Below are 26,514 nucleotides of genomic sequence, written 5' to 3'. Positions count from 1 at the left end.
CCCTTTGGCACAGCCAAGAGAATACTCAGCCTCACCAAGAGAGCCAACTCACTGTTAATATTCAGAGCATGTCTCTAGAGCTCCCACGGTGTTGTAGGAGCAAGGTGCTAGGAAGGGTGCCAGTCTCCTGTGCTGTGTTATCCTGTATGAAAATGTCTCTCCTCTCCCAGGTCCCTCCAAAAGATACTGCGACCATGGCCCTGATCCTCCTCACCACGACTGTCCCTCCAGTGCTGCCGGCTGCCCTGACCATAGGCAACGTGTATGCTCAGAAGAGACTGAAGAAAAAGAAAATCTTCTGTATCTCCCCACAGAGAATCAACATGTGTGGGCAAATAAACCTCGTGTGCTTTGACAAAGTATGATCCAGACTTCCTAGGTTTAACGTTAATGATTTCAAGGCACGGTGGAGCTGTGAAGAACCTCAGAAAATGTCTAGTCCAGTGTTCCCATTTTACAGATGGGAATGTTGAGGCCAGAGAAGGTCACAGAGTGAGCTAGTGCAAGGTCTCATTCTAGGAGCCTGCTCTGCTGACTCTTAAAGTTAGCAGCTTAGCCATCACATTATGGTTTTTTTTCTTTGTGACACTTAATAATTTGTGTGCCTGGTTTGTGGTTTTTTAAAACCATCTCTTACTATAGTCACTTCTTAGACTGACTGACTTTTTCAGGCAAAAACATATGAGGAACATTTCTGTTTCCTGGAATGTTTTGTCCAGAAGGGAAGTGAACGTTTCCTCTCTCCTCCTCTGCTTCTTTTAAGGCAAAGAAGGAAGGAAACAAGGACCCTGTCTTGCCCCTTTGCTCCTCCAGGGCTTGTGACTCCAGGCGAGGTTCTCTCTGTGCTTAGGGACCTGGAAAGGTGGCAGAGGAGGAGCATGTGCCACATGGGGAAGACTGCGGCTGCCACGCAGGTCCCGATCCCCCCATGACGTGAGTCTCCTATGGGGAACCTGGAGGATTTCAGCATTAGCTGCCTGCTGTTTGGATCCTGCCCTCAGCTTGGACAGGCCAGTTTCACTGCTGGAAAGCGGTGGGCCTGGCTGTGGTCCCTCTTGTCTTCAGTTCATGTGCATTTGAATAATTGATTAGGGTTTTTGCCATTTTTTGGCAGAGAGCCACTGCTGTGTACAGTGCTGGTAGAAAGTCCCATAATGAGTCATTCCTAGCCCTTGAGAAGCTTCTAGCTGAGAAAGCAGGAAAATGGGAGTGTAGACGGCGATCATGCTGTGAGATGTGTGTTTAACAGAGGTCTGAGGAAAGCATGGGGCACAGTTACCTGCCACAGTTGGAGGCCACCTTTGAGCTGCAGCCTCGGTTGTTAGACAGAATAATCCCTGGGCTCAGAGCTGAGCAGCTGAGAAGCACAGGGGTTCAAGGGGCCCACCGCATGTGGGGAGCCGAGGACTGTGGGGTGTGGCTAGAATATGGGCTGGTAGGTGGAAAATGAAGCTGGACTGAGGGCAATTGTTAAGGGTCTCATACGCCACGCTAAGGAGTAGGTCCTTGTCTTGAAGTAGAATAGGAGCCTTTGTTTTTTAAGAAGACTGGTGACATTTCTATAGGTGTTTTCTATCCCACCAGGGGCAACTGGTGAGATGGGATGGAAGGGAGATGAGATGAAGAAAGAGGCCATCTGGGAACAACAGAAGAGATCATTGCTTGTCCCAGACAAAGAGGACAAGAATGGAGAGTAGAGGCCAATGGGAGTGACTCCAATGAGTAGACTCGACCAGGCTTGGTCCCCAGGTGAAAGGGGTATATCTCTTAGGTTACGTCAGTTCTCTTTCTGTTTGTATTTTGTTTGGCAAAGAAAGTTCTCGATCACCACCAGTCAAGAACCAACAAGGTTTACTTCATTTTAGATTCAGGGCCAAATAACACTCCCTTGGAAGTTCTCTAATAGGAATTCCTGTTACTTCCTCATGAGCCTCACTGGTGTCTGGAATACAAGAGGGAGACTTATGAAATACGTTCATTACATATTCAGCTATTTCTAAAATTAATTTTTCCAGAGGCTGTTCATTTTATTTCCTGTATAAAACCTCTCCCTCCACATCCTCATGTCCTCACCTGCCAGGCTGTCTGTGAGGCTGCTTTTAGGTGTCCTTGGTCAAACGCTGCAGGGCATGATCACACGTGACAGTGCAAAAAGCTCGATTGAAATTTGGCAAAATGAGAAATCTAACCCAGAATTTAATTTTCTGATGCCGTGTGATTTTTTTTTGTGAGAGGGAGTCTTGCTCTGTTGCCAGGCTGGAGTGCAGTGGCGCAATCTCGGCTCACTACAACCGCCACTTCCTGGGTTCAAGCGATTCTCCTGCCTCGGTCTCCCGAGTAGCTGGGACTACAGGTGCCTGCCATGATGCCCAGTTAATTTTTGTATTTTTAGTAGAGATGGGGTTTCACCATGCTGGCCAGGTTGGTCTTGATCTCTTGACCTCGTGATGCGCGCGCCTTGGCCTCCCAAAGTGCTGGAATTACAGGTGTGAACCACCGCATCCAGCCTGTCTCTGTGTTACTTATTATTATTATACTTTAAGTTCTAGGGTACATGTGCACAATGTGCAGGTTTGTTACATATGTATACATGTGCCATGTTGGTGTGCTGCACCCATTAACTTGTCATTTACATTAGGTATATCTCCTAATGCTATGCCTCCCCCTTCCCCCACCCCACGACAGGCCCCAGTGTGTGATGTTCCCCTTCCTGTGTCCAAGTGATCTCACTGTTCAATTTCCACCTATGAGTGAGAACATGTGGTGTTTGGTTTTCTGTCCTTGCGATAGTTTGCTGAGAATGATGGTTTCCAGATTCATCCATGTCCTTACAAAGGACATGAATGCATCCTTTTTTATGGCTACATAGTATTCCACAGTGTATATGTGCTGCATTTTCTTAATCCAGTCTATCATTGATGGACATTTGGGTTGGTTCCAAGTCTTTACTATTGTGAATAGTGCCACAATAAACACACATGTGCATATGTCTTTATAGCAGCATGATTTATATTACTTTGGGTATATACCCAGTAATGGAATAGCTGGGTCAAATGGTATTCCTAGTTCTAGATTCTTGAGGAATCGCCACACTGCCTTCCACAATGGTTGAACTAGTTTACAGTCCCACCAACAGTGTTAAAGTGTTTCTATTTCTCCACATCCTTTCCAGCACCTGTTGTTTCCTGACTTTTTAATGATCGCCATTCTAACTGGTATGAGATGGTATCTCATTGTCATTTTGATTTGCATTTCTCTGATAGCCAGTGATGTACATTTTTTCATGTGTCTGTTGGCTGCATAAATGTCTTCTTTTGAGAAGTGTCTGTCCATATCCTTTGCCCACTTTTTGATGGGGTTTTTTTTTTTCTTCTTGTAAGTTTGTTTGAGTTATTTGTAGATTCTGGATATTAGCCCTTTGTCAGATGAGTAGATTGCAAAAATTTTCTCCCATTCTGTAGGTTGCCTGTTCACTCTGATGGTAGTTTCTTTTGCTGTGCAGAAGCTCTTTAGTTTAATTAGATCCCATTTGTCAATTTTGGCTTTTGTTGCCATTGCTTTTGGTGTTTTAGACATGAAGTGCTTGCCCATGCCTATGTCCTGAATGGTATTGCCTAGGTTTTCTTCTAGGGTTTTTATGGTTTTATGTCTAACATTTAAGTCTTTAATTCATTTTGAATTAATTTTTGTATAAGGAAGGGATCCAGTTTCAGCTTTCTACATATGGCTAGCCAGTTTTCCCAGAACTATTTATTAAATAGGAAATCCTTTCCCCATTTGTTGTTTTTGTCAGGTTTGTCAAAGATCAGATGGTTGTAGATGTGTGGTATTATTTCTGAGGGCTCTGTTCTATTCCATGGGTGTATATCTCTGTTTTGGTACCAGTACCATGCTGTTTTGGTTACTGTAGCCTTGTAGTATAGTTTGAAGTCAGGTAGCATGATGCCTCCACCTTTGTTCTTTTGGCTTAGGATTGTCTTGGCACTGTGGGCACTTTTTTGGTTCCATATGAACTTTAAAGTAGTTTTTTTCCAATTCTGTGAAGAAAGTCATTGGTAGCTTTATGGGGATGGCATTGAATCTATAAATTACCTTCGGCAGTATGGCCATTTTCATGATATTGATTCTTCCTATCCATGATAATGGAGTGTTCTTCCACTTGTTTGTGTCCTCTTTTATTTCGTTGAGTGGTGGTTTGTAGTTCTCCTTGAAGAGGTCCTTCACATCCCTTGTAGATTGGATTCCTAGATATTTTGTTCTCCTTGAAGCAATTGTGAATGGGAGTTCAGTCATGATTTGGCTCTCTGTTTGTCTGTTATTGGTGTATAAGAATGCTTGTGATTTTTGCACATTGCTTTTGTATCCTGAGACTTTGCTGAAGTTGCTTATCAGCTTAAGGAGATTTTGGGCTGAGACGATGGGGTTTTCTAAATATACAATCATGTCATCTGCAAACAGAGACAATTTGACTTCCTCTTTTCCTAATTGAATACCCTTTATTTCTTTCTCCTGCCTGATTGCCCTGGCCAGAACTTCCAACACTATGTTGAATAGGAGTGGAGAGAGAGGGCATCCCTGTCTTGTGTCAGTTTTCAAAGGGAATGCTTCTAGTTTTTGCCCATTCAGTATGATATTGGCTGTGGGTTTGTCATAAATAGCTCTTATTATTTTGAGATACGTCCCATCAATACCTAATTTATTAAGATTTTTTAGCATGAAGGGCTGTTGAATTTTGTCAAAGGCCTTTTCTGCATCTATTGAGATAATTATGTGGTTTTTGTCATTGGTTCTGTTTATATGATGGATTATGTTTATTGATTTGCATATGTTAACCAGCCTTGCATCCCAGGGATGAAGCCCACTTGATTATGGTGGATAAGCTTTTTGATATGCTGCTGGATTCGGTTTGCCAGTATTTTATTGAGGATTTTTGCATCAATGTTCATCAGGGATATTGGTCTGAAATTCTCTTTTTTTATTGTGTCTCTGCCAGGCTTTGGTATCATGATGATGCTGGCCTCGTAAAATGAGTTAGGGAAGATTCTCTCTTTTTCTGTTGATTGGAATAGTTTCAGAAGGAATGGTAACAGCTCCTTGTTGTACCTCTAATAGAATTCAGCTGTGAATCCATCTGGTCCTGGACTTTTTTGGTTGGTAGGCCATTAATTATTGCCTCAATTTCAGAGTCTGTTGTTGGTCTCTTCAGGGATTCAAATTCTTCCTGGTTTAGTCTTGGAAGGGTGTATGTGTCCAGGAATTTATCCATTTCTTCTAGATTTTCTAGTTTATTTGCATAGAGGTGTTTATAGTACTCTGATTGTAGTTTGTATTTTCTTCAGGATCAGTGGTGATATCCCCTTTATCATTTTTTATTGTGTCTATTTGAGTCTTCTCTCTTTTCTTCTTTATTAGTCTTGCTAGTGGGCTATCAATTTTGTCAATCTTTTCAAAAAAACAGCTCCTGGATTCATTGATTTTTCGAAGGTTTTTTTGTATCTCTATCTCCTTCAGTTCTGCCTGATCTTAGTTATTTCTTGCCTTCTGCTAGCTTTTGAATGTGTTTGCTCTTGCTTCTCTAGTTCTTTTAATTGTGATGTTAAGGCGCCAATTTTAGATCGTTCCTGCTTTCTCTTGTGGGCATTTAGTGCTATAAATTTCCCTCTACACACTGCTTTAAATGTGTCCCAGAGATTCTGGTATGTTGTGTCTTTGTCCTTATCGGTTTCAAAGAACATCTTTATTTCTGCCTTCATTTCGTTACGTACCCAGTAGTCATGCAGGAGCAGGTTGTTCAGTTTCCATGTAATTGAGCAGTTTGAGTGAGTTTCTTAATCCTGAGTTCTAGTTTAATTGCACTGTGGTCTGAGAGACAGTTTGTTATAATTTCTGTTCTTTTATATTTGCTGAGGAGTGCTTTACTTCCAACTATGTGGTCAATTTTGGAATAAGTGTGATGTGGTGCTGAGAAGAATGTATATTCTGTTGATTTGGGGTGGAGAGTTCTGTTGGTGGCTATTAGGTCCACTTGATGCAGAGCTGAGTTCAATTCCTGGAGAGCTGAGTTCAATTCCTAGATATCCTTGTTAACTTTCTGTCTTGTTGATCTGTCTAATGTTGACGGTGGGGTTTTAACGTCTCCCATTATTACTGTGTGGGAGTCTAAGTCTCTTTGTAGGTCTCTAAGGACTTCCTTTATGAATCTGGGTGCTCCTGTATTTGGTGCATATATACTTAGGATAGTTAGCTCTTCTTGTTGAATTGATCCCTTTACCATTATGTAATGGCCTTCTTTGTCTCTTTTGATCTTTGTTGTTTTAAAGTCTGTTTTATCAGAGACTAGGATAGCAACCCCTGCCTTTTTTTGTTTTCCATTTACTTGGTAGATTTTTCTCCATCCCTTTATTTTGAGCCTATGCGTGTCTCTGCATGAGAGACGGGTCTCCTGAAACAGCACACTGATGGGTCTTGACTCTTTATCCAATTTGTCAGTCTGTGTCTTTTAATTGGAGCATTTAGCCCATTTACATTTACGGTTAGTATTGTTGTGTGTGAATTTGATCCTGTCATTATGATGTTAGCTGGTTATTTTGCTCGTTAATTGATGTGGTTTTTTCCTAGCATTGATGGCCTTTACAATTTGGTATGTTTTTGCAGTGACTGGTACTGGTTGTTCCTTTCCATGTTTAGTGCTTCCTTCAGGAGCTCCCGTAGGGCAGGCCTGGTGGTGACAAAATCTCTCAGCATTTGCTTGTCTGTAAAGGATTTTATTTCTCCTTCACTTATTTAGCATAGTTTGACTGGATATGAAATTCTGGGTTGAAAATTCTTTTAAGAATGTTGAATGTTGGCCCCCACTCTCTTCTGGCTTATAGAGTTTCTGCCGAGAGATCCGCTGTTAGTCTGATGGGCTTGCCTTTGTGGGTAACGGACCTTTCTCTCTGGCTGCCCTTAACATTTTTTCCTTCATTTCAACTTTGGTGAATCTGACAATTATGTGTCTTGGAGTTGCTCTTCTCGAGGAGTATCTTTGTGGCGTTCTCTGTATTTCCTGAATTTGAACATTGGCCTGTCTTGCTAGGTTGGGGAAGTTCTCCTGGATAATATCCTGCAGAGTGTTTTCCAACTTGTTTCAATTCTCCCCATCACTTTCAGGTACAGCAATCAGATGTAGATTTGGTCTTTTCACATAGTCCCATATTTCTTGGAGGCTTTGTTCATTTCTTTTTACTCTTTTTGCTCTAAACTTCTCTTCTCGCTTCATTTCATTCATTTGATCTTCAATCACTGATACCCTTTCTTCCAGTTGATCAAATCGGCTACTGAAGCTTGTGCATTCATCACGTAGTTCTCATGCCATGGTTTTCAGCTCCATCAGGTCATTTAAGGATTTCTCTACACTAGTTATTCTAGTTAGCCATTCATCTAATCTTTTGTCAAGGTTTTTAGCTTCTTTGCAATGAGTTCGAACTTCCTCCTTTAGCTCGGAGAAGTTTGATCATCTGAAACCTTCTTCTTTCAACTCCTCAAAGTCATTCTCCATCCAGCTTTGTTCCGTTGCTGGCAAGGAGCTGTATTTGTTTGGAGGGGGAGATGCGCTCTGACTTTTTGAATTTCCAGCTTTTCTGCACTGCTTTTTCCCCATCTTTGTGGTTTTATCTACCTTTGGTCTTTGATGATGGTGAGGTACAGATGGGGTTTTGGTGTGGGTGCCCTTTCTGTTTGTTAGTTTTCCTTCTAACAGTCAGGACCCTCAGCTGCAGGTCTGTTGGTGTTTGCTGGAAGTCCACTGCAGACCCTGTTTGCCTGGGTATCAGCAGTGGAGGCTGCAGAACAGCGAATATTGCTGAACAGCAAATTTTGCTGCCTTGATCGTTCCTCTGGAAGCTTCATCTCAGAGGGGTACCCGGCTGTGTGGGGTGTGCCTCCTAATTTGGCTACTTGGTGGTCAGTGACCCACTTGAAGAGGCAGTCTGTCCATTCTCAGATCTCAAACTCCGTGCTGGGAGAACCACTACTCTCTTCAAAGCTGTCAGACAGGGGCATTTAAGTCTGCAGACGTTTCTGCTGCCTTTTGTTTGGCTGTGCCCTGCCCGCAGAGGTGGAGTCTACAGAGGCAGGCAGGCCTCCTTGAGCTAAGGTGGGCTCCACCAAGTTTGAGCTTCCCAGCTGATTTGTTTACCTACTCAAGCCTTAGCAATGGTGGGTGCCCCTTCCCCAGCCTCGCTGCCACCTTGCAGTTCGATCTCAGACTGCTGTGCTAGTAATGAGCGAGGCTCCGTGGGTGTGGGACCCTCCGAGACAGGCATGGGATATAATCTTCTGGTGTGCTGTTTGCTAAGACTGTTGGAAAAGCACAGTGTTAGGGTGTGATTTACCAGATTTTCCAGGTGCCATCTGTCACAGCTTCCTTTGGCTTGTAAAGGGAATTCCCTGACCCCTTGTGCTTCCTGGGTGAGGCGATGCCTCGCCCTGCTTCAGCTCACACTCAGTGGGCTGCACCCACTGTCCTGCATCCACTGTTCAACAAGCCCCAGTGAGATGAACCCAGTACCTCAGTTGGAAATGCAGAAATCACCCATCTTCTGCGTCACTCACGCTGGGAGCCGTAGGCTGGAGCTGTTCCTATTCCCTCTGCGTGACTTTTTAAGAAAAGAAGATTCAACCACAATCATCTCTGAGTTTCTTTCCAGCTTTCACATTATAAAATTCTATCACCATCATGTTGGGATAAAGCACTCTGCCATTAAGTGAATTTTCATCTAGTGTTATTTTCAGTTTTGGAGATATCTGTCACTGAGTTTCTGAGTCCATTTGCTCCCATATATATTTCTATTTTCTATTGGTTTGTTATAACTTCTATAAGACAAGTTCTTTCTTTTTTTTCCAATTCAGCCCAAGCCTGGGCTTGTATTTATGCTAAGAGGTTTTCTCTTTCTATCTGATTCCCCTTAGAACCTCAACTATAATTTCATTTTCTCTCTATTTATGGTTAGTTTTATTGTTTAGGGGTCATTTTCATAGAGAAATAACATAGTCTAATATCTGTTTTGCTGCAGTATCGTCTCTGCTTTCATGTTCAAAATATTGATGTTTAAAAACATCGTCAGGAAAACAAATCAGTTTGAATTAAGTTGCAAACTCTTTTTGAAATGCAACAACTTGTGGGGATTTGGAAATCAAACATGGTGGGGTCCTTTACAAAATGCAGGAGAGAAATGAAACAAATAGCTCGTTTTCAGAAAGTTGTTGTTTAAGAAATAATTCACTCTTGTGTTAGCACCTTCTTTGTGAAGTTTTCTTAATTATTTAATCTTGAAACGCAGGAAGAGTTTTGTCTTTCCACATACCCTGTATGATTCACTTAACATTTTCTAGTTTGGTGGAAGACTCCGGAAGGGCTGGATTCTGGTTCTGCCTCTCCAACCTACAGGCCACTATGACCTTAGTCTCCTCATTTCGCCTCTAACCTGCCTCCACCCTGTTAACTCAGTTGTGAAAATGCAAATCATTGTAAACACTTTGCTATAAAGCACTATGCTAATGGATGTGCTGTAATGATGGAGGTTGCTATTGTATAGAAAGCTAGAAAATTCAGTGTCTTCTATAGAGATAGCCTTAAAAAGTCGTGTCAGAGGCTTGGGTCTTAGTGTTGAAACAGGATATTCTGCCATGCTAGGTAAAGCTCCCGTGGACCCTGGCAGTGCTGAAGCAGCTGTAGCCAACTCCACTTACTCAGGGTATTAAGCAGGCCTAAAACTGTTAGCCTACCGCATCAAGACACCAGAGTCTGTAAATAATAAACGCCTGTGAAGCAATGAGGAAATTAGAAGTGCTGTGATAGTACTCAGTTCCATTTTTCTTTCTCTGTGACATTATCTAACAAATACTGTCCCATAGTATGGCGAATCAAATCTCTGAGCTATTTTTCCCTTGATCTAACAATAAAACCCACTTATGGGCATTAATTAATATTTATTATTAACACTTACTTTCTCTCTATAGTCTCAAAGCCCTTTATCAACATTTCATTATCAATCTGGACAGTCACTGTGTCACCCATATTTTTAGAAAATTACTGTGAACCAGATGGCAAACTGTGAACTGAACAGTCTTGAAAATGAAGAAAAAAAATGTTCTGAGCTCTGCCTTGGCAAGACAGCAGGTGACAACTCAAAGTCAGACTTGGGCTGGTTCTTGTACTGAACCTCTCCTTATAACAAAAGCAACAGTCATAGCAATAACCAAACCAAACAAAACAAAACACTTTCATTTTTTCCTCGTAATGAGTAACTGAAATCACCTAATTATCGACATGGTCTTTTGAGGATCATGTATCACCTGCTTAATTTTTCTTGTGGCTACTCTTCTCTGATTTAAAATTGGGTACTTACAAACAAGGTATTTAGACTATTGGATCTACTATAATATCTTAGAAGCTTGGGATTTGTTTAAATTACAATATAATTAAAAGGTTTAAATCTTATGCTAATATTGATTTTAATTTTTATTCAGACTGGCACTCTCACTGAAGACGGGCTGGACCTCTGGCAGACTGTCCCTACTGCTGACAACTGGTAGGCCTCTTATGTGAAAATGGAAGGTGTGTTTGGTGGAGTTACCTGGATGATACTCAAATCCATCTTTTGGGTGTTGAGGGATGAATGTCACATAAAATATATATAATAACTGGCTGGAACTAGTTCCTAATTATTCTAACTTGCTTAAATGAATTCTAATTTCAGAATCAGAAAGGAAAAGTAGGTCTTCAAAATCTCTATGAAAAATGGAGTAGGATGAGGTGGATAATTAAGGAACTAAATGAATAAAACAGAGAAAAAAGAGTGAAATGAAGACCATGCTTAGTTAAAAACTACAAAACTTCCTGGGTATCTAGTGCAGGCAGGTGGTGGTGAGAAATCTGGAAAAGCGGTTCACAGTGTAGTGGGATAAAAAGGTGCAAATACACCCACCTTTGATGTACAGCACAGGCCATGAAAATTGTTACTACTAAGGCAGAAATGTCAGAATGGAGAAGAAGAAATAGAGATTGTTTGATATAACATAAAGTCCTGATTTTATGTAATTACATGGTAGGTAAAGACAAATTAATTTTGAAATCTAGTGAATCAAAGAAAGCCACCTGAAGGAGATGGCACTTCAGATAGGTTTTGAGGGACGTGAGAATTTTTACAGCTGTGTGCTAAAAGCTGGCACTAGGGAGAGGAAAGGGCAATCACATACATGTCTACTCCAGAAAGAGCTACAGAAGGGAAGGAGGGCCCCCAGAGGGTAAATCTCCTCATAGTATCTCCCCGTGGCTTCTAGCTCCTTCCCTATGGGCTAAGACCTGCCTTCTCAAATTGCGTGGTGATGGCCTCTGCTCTTAAGCTCTGAGTACCCCATTTTGGCTCCAACAGTGGTGAGTCTGCTGTCAGTGACAGAAGACAGTTTGCAGGGGACTCCCAGGATGATGAAGGGGCCAGGTACAGCATGGCACAAGGTAACAGCAGACAGTGTGATGTTGCAGAAGATGCCCTGGACTGGGTGACAAGGACCACCTGAGTTTGAACCCTACTCACGTGTCTCTGCTCCTGGTGCTCAGATGTCCCAGCCAGCCCTTCATCCAGACAGGCAAGGACTCTACTGGCCAGAGCAGTGAAAGGGAGAAAAAGATGTCCACAGTTTCCACCCCTCTATCCCTCCCTTGTCCCTGGTACTCTGAGGTTTTCGGAGACTAGAAACAACTAGACACACTCACTATTCAGCTGTAAGGTGGGAGGAGAGGGAGGTGCAAGATGCCAGTTTGTATTATCAAAAGGAAAAACAGGCTTTAGAGGTGGGGTGTCCAGGGCACTTCAGGAAGTAAGGGCAAACTCTAAAGGGCTGAGTAGTGAGAAACGCTTCCGCGTCCACGCAGCCTTCTTTCCTCTCCCTAATTTCCTGCTCCTTAAGTAGCCCTAGAGACTCCTTGCCTAGGGTGTGTGGCTTTTTGCGGACAGCTCTGCAGAGTTTGCAGGTATGACTCCGAGCTGCCTGTTGATGGGCCTTCCCACAATGCGGCCATTACGTGAGCTGGCTTCCAGTAACATGACAAAAGTCCCTGGAATTCTTTCCAAAGCCTCCGAAACTATGTTATTGACTGGCCAGTGGCAAACTCTGTTGAGAACACAATCCATATCCAACTCAAAGAAATGTTTTTATAAAGATAACTCTGCAGGCAAAATACCCTGTTTAAAAAATAAGGAAACCAAGTGGGCAGGGACTTAAGGGTAGAGAAGTGTCCGGACAAGCATAGCAGAAGCAAGAAGTTTAATCTGGATCTAGAGAACAGGGCATAAAGGACATTAGTAGGACTGGACACTATAAGGTAAGGTAGATCCGAAGTGGACAGGACTTTGAATATCAGGCTAAGGGGCTTGGACTTTATCATTTGGAGCAGGAGGAGCCATGGGAAGGTTCTGAGCATTAACATTAGGTGTTTGCATGTATACATATGTAACAAACCTGCACGTTGTGCACATGTACCCTAGAACTGAAAGTATAATTAAAAAAAAGAAAGAAAATGTGGTACATATACACCATGGAATACTATGAAGCCAAAGAAAGAAATGAGATCATGTCCTTTGCAGGGACAGGGATAAAGCTAGAAGCCATCATCCTCAGCAAACTAAAACATGAATAGGAAACCAAACACCACTTGTTCTCACTCATAAGTGGGAGCTTAGCAGTGAGAACACATGGACACAGGGAGGGGAACGTCATACACCAGAGCCTTTCGTGGGTGAAGGGAGGGAGAGCATCAGGACAAATGGCTGATGCATGCTGGGCTTAATACCTAGATGACGGATTGATAGGTGCAGCAAACCACCATGACACACGTTCACCTATGTAAAAACCCTGCATTTTCTGAACATTGATCCCAGAACTTAAATTAAAAAAAAAAAAATTAGGTGTTTGGAGTTCCACTTCAGTAAGATTTAAGGGACAGAGTGTGCAAAATGATTTTATCAAAGACTTTACCTTCTCTACCTTCTCTACCAGCTTCCAGGAAGCCCACAGCTTTGCCTCGGGCCAGGCTGTGCCGTGGGGCCCACTGTGTGCGGCCATGGCCAGCTGCCACTCTCTGATCCTTCTGAATGGAACCATCCAGGGAGACCCTCTGGACCTCAAAATGTTTGAGGGCACTGCCTGGGTAAGGTGGTAGTTTAATGGAAAGATGAGAACCTGAGGAAATCTTTACTGGGAGTGCTGAAGCTTTTCTAATTTTTGTTAAAACACGGAGAAGATTCATAAAAACATATGTATGAATGGGTAACGCTACCAGAACTTCCCAACCTGTGCCCCAAAGAACTCTGTTAGTGGGTGCTGCATGAAATAGGCATCCATTCTTGAACAAGCTTGGAAACTGTTGTTTAAACAAAGTGAAACTCATTTCTTGACTGCATGATTTCTTTAATATACTGTGGTGCTTTGTGAATATTCAAGAGGGAATATGAGATGCAGCAGTTACCAAATCTATCTGACCTCAAAAACCTTATTGACACCCATGACCCAGCCTGTTCTCCAAAACATCAATGTTTTCCAAAACACTATCAGAGAAACAGTAGTCTAAAGCAGTACTTTCCAGTACAGCAGCCACGAGCCATACGTGGCTACTGAGCCCTTGAAATGTGGCTCTGCAACTGAGAAACTGAAATTTTAATCTGATTCCATTTTAAATAGTTTAAATAGCCACAAGTGGCTGGCGGTGACTGTATATTGTAAAGCATAAGCCTAGACACCAAACTGGAGGGCTGCATCCAACTGGTTCCATCTCCTGAGCTGAGTGTGAATGAAAACGGAAGGATGTAAACCCATACTGGGGGCTGCCACAGTGGAAAGCCCTCGCATTTCACCACTCTCCAGCTGGGTGATCGCAAAGCCAGAGCCAGGACTGCGTCCGTAACCTCATCTGTACATTTGGGGTAATAATGCCTCATTCACGGACTTGTGAGCACTGAGACTATGAATCTAAAGGGGCTTTGAGCCAGTGAAGAGCCAAACAAGTAGAGGGTGTTCACTAATTAACCAGTTAGTTAATTACATCCTGCTGCCTCCAAAGAACATCCTAAAGCTGTGTACAATGATGTATAAAATCCAGTACAGCAGTTTAATATAGCTGCAAAAGAATGGAAGCAAATGATTGCAGGGAAACGAAGCACACCTAACAAAGAAGCTAATACAAAGATGTATAATAGGGAAATTTTAGCTTTCTAGAGGGCAAATCAATGAAAGAGGAAACCTGGTAAAAAGAGTAACTTCTGATATCAGCAAGTTAAAATAGAGCATTTGCTGTGGACAAAAATTTGACATAGTGACCAATTCTCCGGATTTCAATGGAGAGGAATCAGTGTATTTACTCTAAGCAATGTCCTCACCAGAATCATTGGGATTGACATGGTGATGAGTTGTGCAGGGTCATTTTATATCTGGTTTTGGTCCTGGCCCTAACTACATCCCCCTCTCCATTATAGGAGGGCTGGTCTATCTTTACAAATAACATACTTGTTTGGGAATATAAATCTTTAGTATTAGCTCTGTAAAAACCATCTGTAAGAATAGTTGTACCTATCCCAAACAAAGCATAAAAATGCACAATTATTCACTGAGTTTACAGCTGGGTCAGAAGCTGTCTTGAGTATCTTTTGGTAACTAGGAACCTTCCACTCCACATACAGAGGAGGGCAACTGTCCTTTCAGACTGTCAGATTAGTTTTCAGAAGAAATTCAGGTCTAGAGAAATAAAATGGTGTCCCCAAGGTTAAACAGCTAAGTGGCAAAGTGGAAACCAAATACTATCTCCTGTTTTCTGACCTCTACTATTTATATATTGGCTTCTCAGAGCTATTAACTTCTGTTGTAATATCCAAAGAATACAAGTCATTTTCAAACAGGCTTTCTAATCTGCTAGCAGCTGACATACCAACTCCCTAGTTAACTCAACTAGGCTAGTAGCATAGGTATAGTATGAAGAACTAGTCCCATGTTTATCTCAGGACCCAATCCTAACTCATCTGAGAGCTATGGTGCTCAGCAATGTTGGAGACTACATCTCCACACAATCCTTCCTCCAGTTACTAGATATAATCATTTAGAAAGATCCATGGACCTGTAGCTAGCACTTCTTTCATCAATTACTTCTTAAAATGAATTCACAATATTTTTGGCTTTTGACATTCTATAATAAGTCCCCTAATATAAATTGACACAACAGAAATTTAACAATGACAGTATTAAGATAATTGACCTGGAAGAGAAAATATGTAAAAAGGGCTTTGAAAACATTAAACTATTGTGCAAATAAGAGATGTTTCTTTCTTACTATTTTTCTTCAAAGAATCTTATGAATGTTTTCATTTTATAACAGAAAATGGAAGATTGCAATGTAGACTTCTGCAAATTTGGGATGTCAGTTTCAAACATCATAAAACCAGGACCAAAAGCCAGTAAGGTATGATTTCCTTCTTTATCTCACATAGCTCTTTCCCCATAAAACTGGTAAAACATTTCTGACTTTCACATATTTTTATAGTCCTATTATTTTGCCTTATCCTAACAGTTTCCATGGTTGGTTTGCTGTTTCTTTCATTTCTGAATTTATCTATTAATTTATTCAACAAACACTACCTGTGTAGACTAGAGCACTATGCTAGTTGCTAGCAGATAAAGAGCCTTCAAAACAAGACACACTTGGTTCTGGGTTGGAGGAACAGGTAGACTGGTAGAAAAATCAATATAGGTGCAAAGAAGTACAACACAACATGACAACTGCTATAATCAAGGCTGAAGAAAGAGTTTTAAGAGTCCTGACATGGGAGTGAATACTGTTTCTGGGAGATAAAAGCACCACAGAGGAGATGACCTGTGAGCTTGGCTTGGAAGGTGATTAGGATTTCTCCAAGGGAAGGTCCTTGCAGTATAGACAACTTGTTGAGGGAGTCGCTTTAAGGCAGCCAGAAAAAAAAAAAAAAGTCAATATTGTGACAAATATACTACATCAAGATGTCTCTGGGCTCATTGCACAGTAAAGCCTTTTTGTTGGTGTGCATTTGGAAATATCATTTAACAGCTTGTTAAGCTCCCTGTTGTTGATGGGCTTGCAGAGTCCGGTGGAAGCCATCGCCACCTTGCGCCAGTTTCCATTTTCCTCGAGCCTGCAGAGGATGTCGGTGATCGCTCAGCTAGCTGGGGAGAATCACTTCCATGTTTACATGAAGGGTGCCCCAGAAATGGTGGCCAGGTTCTGCAGATCTGAAACAGGTACTGACACTTTTCTCTTTCAAGTAGTAAAATACTTTTCTTTCTTTTTTTGAGACAGACTCTTGATCTGTCCCCAAGGCTGGAGTGCAGTGGCACCATCTCGGCTCACTGCAGCCTCCACCTCCCAGGTTCCAGTGATTCTCCTGCCTCAGCCTCCCAAGTAGCTGGGATTACAGGAGCATGCCACAACTCTGGCTAACTTTAGTATTTTTAGTAGAGACAGGGTTTCACCATGTAGGCCAGGCTGGTCTTGAACTCCTGGCCTCAAGTGATCTGCCTGCCTCAGCCTCCCAAAGTGCTGGGATTATAGGTGTGAGCCACTGTGACCAGCCGAGACCAAATACATAAAGCCAACAAACACAGAAAGCTTCACCATCAGTGAACGTGGAGCTGCTTGTTTGCTGGGTGGGTACAAAGCAGGCCCAGTAGATCCTAAGAAGCAGGGGCAATCATTTCAAGGCTGGGAGGTAGCGACTAAATATCTGGCTGTGGGTGCAGTAAGAAAAGTACAACCACAGTGGGGCATCTGGGAAGGAGATAAGATGTGAAGCTTGCATTAGGAGCCAGAACAGGGAGCTACTGAGGGTCAGAGAACTAGGGGAGGTGTGAATGAGGGAAACGAAGGGAGAGATCTGGACGCTAGGTAAGTTCTGCAGACATGGCTGCTCTGTCACCTCCAGGGAGAATCAGATAGATCAATGGGAGGAGGATATAGAAAAGATAAATATCTTAGAAATAAAAGGGATTAAAGTAAATTCAATGGTATTAGAGCAAGATAATTTATCATTTTCACAGCAATTTCATCTTTCTGGGCCAGATTCTGAGCTGATTTGTATTGCTTTTTAGTCTTATAAACATATGCACTCTTTAAGCGGCAGCCAGATTTATAAGAATGTTGTTGCATTCAAATGAGTTCATTTGGATAAAACTGATCTTTTGTCTTCTGATTTTCATGTAGACACTCCTTATGATTGCTGATGGCCATCAACTTGTGCAGAGAATTCTAGATTTGGCAAATGATTCCTTTAACTTCTCTATTGGGAGTCTTTTTATAAACCTTAGAAGTAGCCCCTTTTCGGGCTGGGTGCGGTGGCTCACACCTGTAATCCCAGAACTTTGGGAGGCTGAGGCGGGCGAATCATGAGGTCAGGAGATCGAGACCATGGTGAAACCCCATCTCTACTAAAAATACAAAAAATTACCTGGGTGTGGTGGCGGGCGCCTGTAGTCCCAGCTACCCCGGAGACTGAAGCAGGAGAATGGCATGAACCCGGGAGGCAGAGCTTGCAGTGAGCCGAGATCGTGCCACTGTACTCCAGCCTGGGCCACAGGGCACGACTCTGTCTCAAAAAAAAAAAAAAGTAGCCCCTTTTCTTCTGACTTTGATCTTCAGCACTGGTCTCATTAACGCTGTCCTTCACTGATTACAACATATACTGTGTTTGTTTTGTTTCAGCTACATGGGTACAACTGAGCATCTTCTTGGCATTTAAACTGGTGTCTATTGCCCCTGCTCTCTCACAAGGATTTGGGCCTGTCACTTGGCACTCGTTTTCCTGGCAGCTCTTCCTGTTCTTCCTGTTTTCCCAACTTCTAATCTTTGACTTATGCTAATACTATCTTCAGTGATTTCCACCACCACCCTACGCCATTTTTAGAAATAGAGAGTTAAGAACTTTCTTGAAATTAGATTCTCACCTCCAGGAATATTTTAGAATTACAGAAAGTCTGAAATGAATGGAGACAGAGAGATCTGGAAACTTCTCATTTTATGGATGAGAAACTAAGGTGCAGAAGAGAGACTTAGCATGACTAAGGTCCACATGGAAGTGGAATGGCGAGAATAGAACTTAGTTGATTTACCACCTAAGCTACTATACCTCCCTTTGTTCTGTGGTTCCCTTTAATACCCTTATAGGTACATTATAAATCATAAAGATTTTATAAACATAGTTGTGATTGCCATGCTAAAACACACGAATGTTGGCATTGTGTCATCTTTCACCTAAAGCAGGAGTTGTCAAACTTTTCTGTAAAGAGCAAGATAGTTCTGACTTTAGGCTTTGCCAATCACATGGTTTCCATTTCAAGTACTCAACACTGTCACTGAAGCCTCAAAGCAGCCATAGACAATGAATAATCAAATGGACATGGCTGTGTTTCAGTAAAACTTCATTTATAAAAACAAGCTATAGACCAGATTTAGCCTGTGCATCCTAGTTTTTTTGACCCTTGATCTAGAAGATCAGCTGTTTCTCTCATTTTATCCAAGTACCCATAGTCCTGAGGTCTGTTCTTACTGAACCCAGTGGGTGCATTTGACACCCAGTTTGTCTGAGTCAGCTTGTGCTATTATAACCAAAGACCATAGACCGGGTGCTTGAACAACAAAAATGTATTCTTCACAGTTCTTGGGGCTGGAAAGGCCAGATGGAGGTGTTGCCCAATATGGTTCCTGGAGAGGGCTTTCTTTCTGGTTTGCAGATGGCTGGCTGCCTTCTTGCTGTATCCTCGCGTGGTGAAGAGAAATGTGTTTTCTTAGGGCATCAGTCTCATTCACGAGGGCTCCACCCTCATGACCTAACTATCTCCCAAAGGCCTCACCTCCAAATACTATTGCATTAGAGATTAGGCTTCAACATATGAATTTTAGAGGGATACATAACACAGTAAATGGCCAGCACATCTTTGGCATTTATTTCCATCAGAATAATAAGGACACACTGATGAAGTTGTTTGTGGCCAACAGCTGAAGTTTTCTATTAAAGCACTTTTATGGAATGAAAGTTAAGACAAGGTACAATGGCTGTGTCCTGGAGTCTTGCTTAGACCAGCCTTCAACATGACCTTACACTTACCTGTTTCTTCTACCCTGGCAGTGCCTAAGAATTTCCCACAGGAACTGAGGAAGTACACGGTGCAAGGCTTCCGTGTCATTGCTCTTGCCCACAAAACCTTAAAGATGGGGAACCTTTCAGAAGTGGAGCACTTAGCCAGGTAAGCAACTCAGAAAAGGACACTAGAGCAGGCTTTGTGTGCATGAAGTGTGAGTCCTGGAGATGAACAGATGAACAGTTCTAATCACCTTGAAGTCTCTCGGAGACAGAGAATTAATCTTGTACAGTCCCCTGATTCAGAGATGGACAATTGTAGGTGATACTGGAGACGACTTGCTCAGGTCACAATGCTGGTTGGTGGCAGAACAAGGATGGTACTTGAGAGCTTCTGACTCCAAGATACCAGTATGTTATCTCTGTTCGGCATTATGTTATGCCAACTTTAGTGTCAGCGCCCGTCCCATCAAAACAACTAACGCTCCTTCAACCTCAGAGCATTATGTGACCAATGGACTTGGGTGTCCCATACACAGAGGGGTTGAGAGAGGGAGACAGTTGGCGCCTTGGAAGATTTTCAGAATCTTTTAGACATGTTTTATTTCAGTGCTCAATACTACAACACCTCCTTCGTATCTGTGAAGGTAATAAGTGCAAATTGAATTACTTGTGAGAAATAAAATTCAGTATTCTTAATTACATTACAGGGATAAGTTGTCCTCATTAGAGGATAATTTATAAATTATTTTTTCTTTCAAAGTTCTTCAGTTTTTAAAGGCTATTTTTAAATTATCTATGACAAAGGAGTAAAAAAATACTGTGGAAAATTGAATAGCAGACAATCTATTTATTTCTTACATTGGATTTGTGTTGCTGATAAATGCTCATTTATATACAGCTAGCCCCTTCATGTAAGATACTGATATCCTTGGTTTAACATTATTATTTGCAACCTAAGTCCATTGACTCTAAGTTAATTAGTAAACATAGTCCCTTCCTTATTCTGTGCTTGTTTCACCATCTATAAAATATGCAACTGGATGATCTCCAAGGAGGCTTTCAGCCATGACATTTTAATATTTGAAACAGGATCACAAAGCTCATTTTGAAATATATGAATGACATTCTCGGATTTAACATTGCAGGTGTTAGCTATTCTTGAGCAAACATAAAGGTCCAGACCACATAGGATTTGTAATTTTTTAAACACAAATTTGAATAATCCACGTTAGGGACATGTGTGAAGAAAAGATCTATGTAGCTAGAGATGGAGTGTAGCCATCACCCAGCTGTCACATACAAATGCAGCTGTGTTGTTCTCATATGAGAGCCACTAGTAGGATAGACATTATTATAAACATAACAAAATAAGAAAATGAAGATAAAATGTGCTAGATTTCCAACCAATCCAGGTTTTTTTCAGGCAATATCAGGAGTCTATTATAGTTCTCAAAATTTAGTTACTATTTTCAAACAGGATAAAAGGACAGGGTTTTGATTTATCTTAGAATCAAATTCTATTTAGAAAAGTTTTCCAACTAGAAAAATTTAAAACTTCTTAAAAATTGGAGTCAAAATGGGGAAGTAGAAAAGTTTTTTGAGATGACTTAAAAAGTCACTCCAAACTAAAACAACAGGAGGAATACTTCATCAAGGCTCACCCCTTCACTGGTTTAGCAGATTTGTATTGAACTTAACTGTGTGTCAGATGCTCAAGGAATTCAGAATTTATTCAGAAGTGAATAAAATAAAATCCTGCCCTCACGAATCTTATATCCTAGTTGGGGAAATAGATTATAAAATAGACCCATACAATATTGTCCCACTAGTGGTTCTTAAATGACCTGAGGGGGAAAGTATAAAGTAAGTTAAGAGGACTTTTTTAAAAAGACAGAGAATGTCATTTTGCTTGGGCAATCAGCAAAGTCCTCAGAGGAGTAACATTTTAACAGACATCTAGTAAAATAAGAGAGAAAGACATGCAAATATCCAGAGGAAGAGCATTGCAGAGAATACAAATGGTAGGTACAAAGGCTTTAACACAAGTACTGCTGGGAAGGTTGTAGGGGAACAAGAAGCCAAGTGCCTAAAGTATTGAATGAGAAGAAGCAGCATAAAATAGAAACAAAGAACATTTGTCTGTTTTTGCTTTTGTTGCCTGTGCTTTTGGTGTCATAGCCATGAAATCATTGCCAAGACCAATGTCAAGAAGATTTCTCCCTATGTTTTCCTCTAGTAGTTTCACAGTTTCAGGTCTTATGTTTAAGAGTTTAATCCATTTTGAGTTGATTTTTACGTGTGGTATAAGATAAGGGTCCAGTTTCATTCTTTTGCTGGTGGATATCAAACTGAAAAGCTTTGCACAGCAAAGGAAATAACAGTGAAACGCAACCTATAAAATGGCAGAAAATCTCTGCAAACCATATATCTGATAAGAAATTAATATCCAAAATGTACAGAGGACATAATTCAATAGCAAAAATCAATAAATAACCCAATTTAAAAATGAGCAAAGGCCCTAAATAGACATTTCTACAAAGACATACAAAGGCCAACAGATATATGAAAAAGTGCTCAACTTTACTAGGTACTAGGGAAATGTGAATCAAAACCACAATGAAATATCACCTGATACCTGTAAGGATGGCTATTTGAAAAGAAAACCTGTGTTGACAAGGATATAGAGAAATTGGAACCATTGTAAAATGGTACAGCTGCTATGGAAAACAATGTGGAGGTTCTTTAAAAAATTAAAAATAGAATGACCGTATGATACAATGATCCAAAATCCCAATTCTGAGTATATATCCAAAAGAACTGACATTGGGATCTCAAGAAAAGATATCTTCACCTTTATGTTCATTGCAGCATTATTTATAATAGTCAAGATATGGAAACAACCTAAATGTTCATCAGTGGATGAATGGATTTTAAAAATGTAATATGTACATATAATGGAATATTTAAGCCTTAGGAGAAAATCTTGCCATATGAGACAACATGAATGAAACTGAAAGACATCACACTAAGTGAAATAAACCAGTCACAGAAGACGTAATACTGTGTGATCCTACTTATTTGAAGCATCTGAAATAGACATTCATAGAAGTAGAGAGTAGAATGGCGATTACCAAGGGCTAGCGGGAGAGGGAAATAGGAAGTTGTCGTTAATGGGTATAAAGTTTCAGTTATGCAAGATGAATACCTTCTGGAGAAGTGATTTTAACACACATGCACACATACATATAAAACAGGGCAGAAGGAAACTTTTTGAGGTGATGGATATGTTTATTAGCTTGATTATGGTAATGGCTTCATAGCTGTATGCATGTTGTTTAAATCTATCTCCCTGTAATCTTAACACCATGGTGCACAGGAAAATGAACAAAGAATAAAAAAGTTCTTGGCCCCCAAATTTACTTTTTAAAAAGCCGCCCTAGAATCATCCCATTTCAGAGGAAAGTTCCTATATAACTAATGCAACCCAGTTGGACTATAAGCCACCTTCAAATTCTGAAAACTGTTCAGAGCCCTGTCTGATGCCAATAAATGTTATTCAAGGTGACAGCTGGAGACTAAGATGAATGACACCGTATTCAACTACTACTATCGTGTCTTGTATGTATGCAGAATGCACTTAACAAATGCCAAATAAACTGAAACGATTGCAAACTCAAAAAAGAGAAAGCTATGATAAATTAAAAACTAAAGTATATTGGATTAACATATTTAAAAACCAACAGAAGAGTTGGAAGATAAGCACATTGTTTTTAAAAATAAAGTAGGAAACTGGAAAAAACAGATTTAGAAGTGGTTGCTTCTAGGAAGGAGAGGGGTGAGGTGGTGTGGAGACACAGACTGTTGGTTTTCATTGTAAGTTTTTAAGTTTGTTTTGATTTTTAAAATGTGCCTGTGTTACATAAATAAGACTTATAAGGAAATTTTTAAAAGAAGAAATAAATTGAACTACTGAGCGTACATAGATACACTTTAATATTGATTTTCTCCTGGATACAAAGAGAAAAAGTGGAGTCAGAGTTAACATTTCTGGGACTTCTCATCATGGAGAATCGTTTGAAAAAAGAAACCAAACCGGTCTTGAAGGAACTGAGCGAGGCCCGTATCAGGACTGTGATGATTACAGGTATATATTTGTTTCTAGGTGCCTGGTAAGTTGATTGTATCCCAGGCATAAGAACAAGATGTGTGAGCTGAGTTCATGTGTCAGAGACAGAGAAAAATGTTTTGTTGTTGAATTTGTTACCCTGTAGTCCCTTACCTGAAAACATGTACAGCTGCCCCGACAGGACCAGAAGCTTTGGAGGTAGGGACCGTATCTCATTCTCTTTGTCTAATGACTGCCCCTCCTAGCCAGGATCTGTGCAGTGCCTCTAGGCTCACAGTAAATGAGCAAGAATGGGTGTGTTCTCATCAAGAAACCCAATGATCCCTCTGCACAGAGGATTGAGCCTCTGGTTGATGGTCCTCTAGGGCAGTAGGGCCAGGCATGGTGTATAATCATCAAATCCAAGCACAGCCTGACCCTGTGTGTTCTTTGCTTAGTTGGTTTCCAGACCCCGTGTATAGTTTTATGCTATCAGGCTGAGATCATACTATATTTGCCACTAAGAGCAGTCTGACTTCTGAGGATTAGTCATAAATGCTTAAGTATTTCTTTATTAATTCACACAGGTTTTGAAATACACGTGGACAGGATATGACACTGAATGTTGTGAGAGGGAGATGGGAATATAGTGTTTGCCCATGAGGGGCAGTCTACAGCAGAGAGGAAGATAAAATAAAGCAGAAAGCAGTAAATGCCCCCAAAGAACACTAAGCAGAGTAGAAAAGGGCGACCTCAGTTCCTGTTGCTGAGGGGAGGTTTGTACATACAGAAAGCAAAGTTTCTTTGTCTTCTAGGTGACAACCTTCAAACAGCCATTACTGTTGCAAAGAATTCTGAAATGATCCCTCCAGGCAGCCAAGTGATCATTGTTGAAGCCAATGAACCAGAAGAATTTGTTCCTGCCTCTGTGACCTGGCAGCTGGTGGAGAACCAAGAGACTGGACCTGGGAAGACAGTGAGCAAATGTTAGAAGGCCCCTCCGTGGGCCTAGACTGATGGAATACAATCCTGGCACTGCTCAGCCTTCTCTCAACTCCAGGAGTCATCTCAGTAATAATCCCTCACATCTGTCCAGAGTTTGACAGTTTGCAAAGCATTTCCACCAGCTCTGGTTGCCTGTGAAAATCACCTGGGGAAGTTTCTAAGCTTCCAGTGCAGGCTGCACCAATTAAATCAGAACCCCTGGGGTGGGAGCTAGCATCGGGTGCTTTTCCCAGCGATTCCAGTGTGCAGTCATGGCTGAGAACTACTGATTTACACTCATATTTTCCACGTGGTCATTAAAATAACCCTATGCAATTGGGCAAACCATTAATTTTACAAATGAGAAAACTGAGGCTCAGAGCAGTAAGCTTGCCCAATACAAAAACTGGTGAGTTGCAGAGCAGGAAAGCAGACTTAGGCCTATTTGATTCCACACAGATCCGTGGGCATTTGGATTGTACTATACCTATGACATGAAGCTAACAGAGGCTGGGCTTCTCTAGATAGAAATCTCCCTATGCTCTTGTGACAGAATAGCTTTTTCATATGACGACAATGGGCTGTAGCCTCACATTCCATCACTAACGGTAACACCCATGCTTTTGTGTGAATTCAAAGATATGGCCCTACAGGTGATGAATTACAAAAATGCTGCCTTCCTCCAGGCTAACCAGCCTTTCGGATTGTTAAGTATAGAGTGGGTCTCTGTGCAGTCAGGAGTCTTTGTGCAGTACACAAACTGCACAGCTATACAGAATGGCCCTGCCCCTACCCTGGGAAGAGGTGGGTTAACTTGCTTCAACCTCTAATTGCATGGGCTGTGAAAGATGACAGCTCTCTCTCTGCTCTCAGCAGATTTCTGGTGCTTATTTCCTTGTGAACCTATTTGCTTCTATATCAGTGCATGCTGCCTGAATTTCACTGCATGCTGTAACCCAGGCCCTTTGTGAATTTAACTGAGAGTCCGCTCACACTACTTTCATGAATTGAATGCCTCCACTGAAATTTTGGTTCCCACCAGGAGAAATTGTATCACAGTTTCAGGCCTTCCTCCTCCCTGGGTCCCTCCACCACACTTCCTCTCCCCACATTCCCAGTTCAAGCGGAAGGAATTCCTGCTCCTGTCTCAGGAGGGGTGCTTTAGAGCATGTCTTTTGTTGGTTATTTTGCAACTGGGGATAGAAAGGGAGGGGTGTGTCATCTTGCCTCCCAGTTCAGCATAGCAAATTTTTTTTCCTTCAAATACAATGCTTTCCCTGAGATGAAGTCATCTGATGAATAAAATTTTCTCACCTCCTGCAATATTTGAATTTAGAGTCCTAAACACAAACGGAAGGCTCCCTGAGAAATGTTGCATGAAAAACCATGATTGATTATTGATATAATGAATGCACAGGCATTCATCAGATGCTTTCTCCCTAACTGAGAGCCAGGTAGGGCTAGAATCAAGCCAGAGAAATATCGTGACAAGTGAAAGGTAGGAGGGAAAGGGTTTTGGAAAAGGATGACTCCTGGTGCAGTGGGATGTAGAGTATGGAAGAGAATGTAGGGAACCATGATAGAAAGGGTTACCTGTTGAGGTAGGATCATAACAAAGGTCAGAGGCTGGGTCCTAAAAGGAGTTAGGCACTGAAGAAAGAGTGCCTACTTTACAGTGAAGACAATGAGAGTGATTTTTGAATAAGTGAATGGTAAGAGATCTTAGAAAATATAAGGTTGCATGACGAGGAGAAGGAAGAAGAGGGAAGAATTTTCCTATTCTTCCTTGTAATAACTAATTGGGACCTAGGAATAGTTAGATTTCTTCAGTAGACTGACATCATGCATATTATCTCCCAAGACAGGCTCCAGAGTAGCGTACTGTCAAAGTATCATATGTTTACGTAATCTTGGGGGGAATGTTTAGAGTGTTTTCTTCCTATGGGTGGAAGTGCTGTAGGCAAATTCCACCTTATTTTGTTGCTGACCTTCACACTGTTAGGCAACATGAAAACTCTTCCTTCAATAAAGCATAGGAAAGCAGAGACACTCCTTAAGAGTCAATGTAGAAATGATGCCCTTTTGATTTTAGGAAACCTGCGTGTACACTGGAAACAGTTCAACCCCTCGTGGGGAAAGAGGAAGCTGTTACCATTTTGCAATGAGTGGGAAATCATACCAAGTGATATTTGAGCATTTCACCAGCTTGCTTCCAAAAGTAAGTACTGAAGAAATGAAGTGTTTTGTTTTGCTCCTCAAATTAGCGAGTGTGAAAGGAGGAGGAGAGTATTG

The 26,514-nt window shown here is 41.4% G+C and overlaps 1 protein-coding gene and 1 long non-coding RNA gene across 2 annotated transcripts in view; one reads left to right on the top strand and one right to left on the bottom strand.

Annotated features, from left to right (window-relative positions):
• ATP13A5 (ATPase 13A5) overlaps positions 1-26,514 on the top strand; it is a 117,584-nt gene that overhangs the window by 52,830 nt on the left and 38,240 nt on the right. The window contains exons 12-20 of the mRNA XM_031663888.1: positions 171-359; positions 10,513-10,574; positions 13,042-13,192; positions 15,407-15,490; positions 16,143-16,299; positions 19,179-19,296; positions 23,153-23,277; positions 24,054-24,214; positions 26,315-26,440. Coding sequence (XP_031519748.1) covers positions 171-359; positions 10,513-10,574; positions 13,042-13,192; positions 15,407-15,490; positions 16,143-16,299; positions 19,179-19,296; positions 23,153-23,277; positions 24,054-24,214; positions 26,315-26,440 — 1,173 coding nt within the window. The remainder of the gene's footprint in view (positions 1-170; positions 360-10,512; positions 10,575-13,041; positions 13,193-15,406; positions 15,491-16,142; positions 16,300-19,178; positions 19,297-23,152; positions 23,278-24,053; positions 24,215-26,314; positions 26,441-26,514) is intronic.
• LOC116273860 lies at positions 23,784-24,785 on the bottom strand. The gene is made up of 2 exons (XR_004182361.1): positions 24,710-24,785; positions 23,784-24,203 (listed from the first exon to the last, which is right to left on the bottom strand). It is a non-coding gene; the product is annotated as an uncharacterized LOC116273860 (long non-coding RNA).

The sequence above is a fragment of the Papio anubis genome, chromosome 2 (genome assembly GCF_008728515.1).
Source record: "Papio anubis isolate 15944 chromosome 2, Panubis1.0, whole genome shotgun sequence".
Taxonomy (NCBI): Eukaryota; Metazoa; Chordata; class Mammalia; order Primates; family Cercopithecidae; genus Papio; species Papio anubis.
Note: the sequence above shows the minus strand (reverse complement) of the source record. Positions and strands in the feature narration are given on the sequence as shown.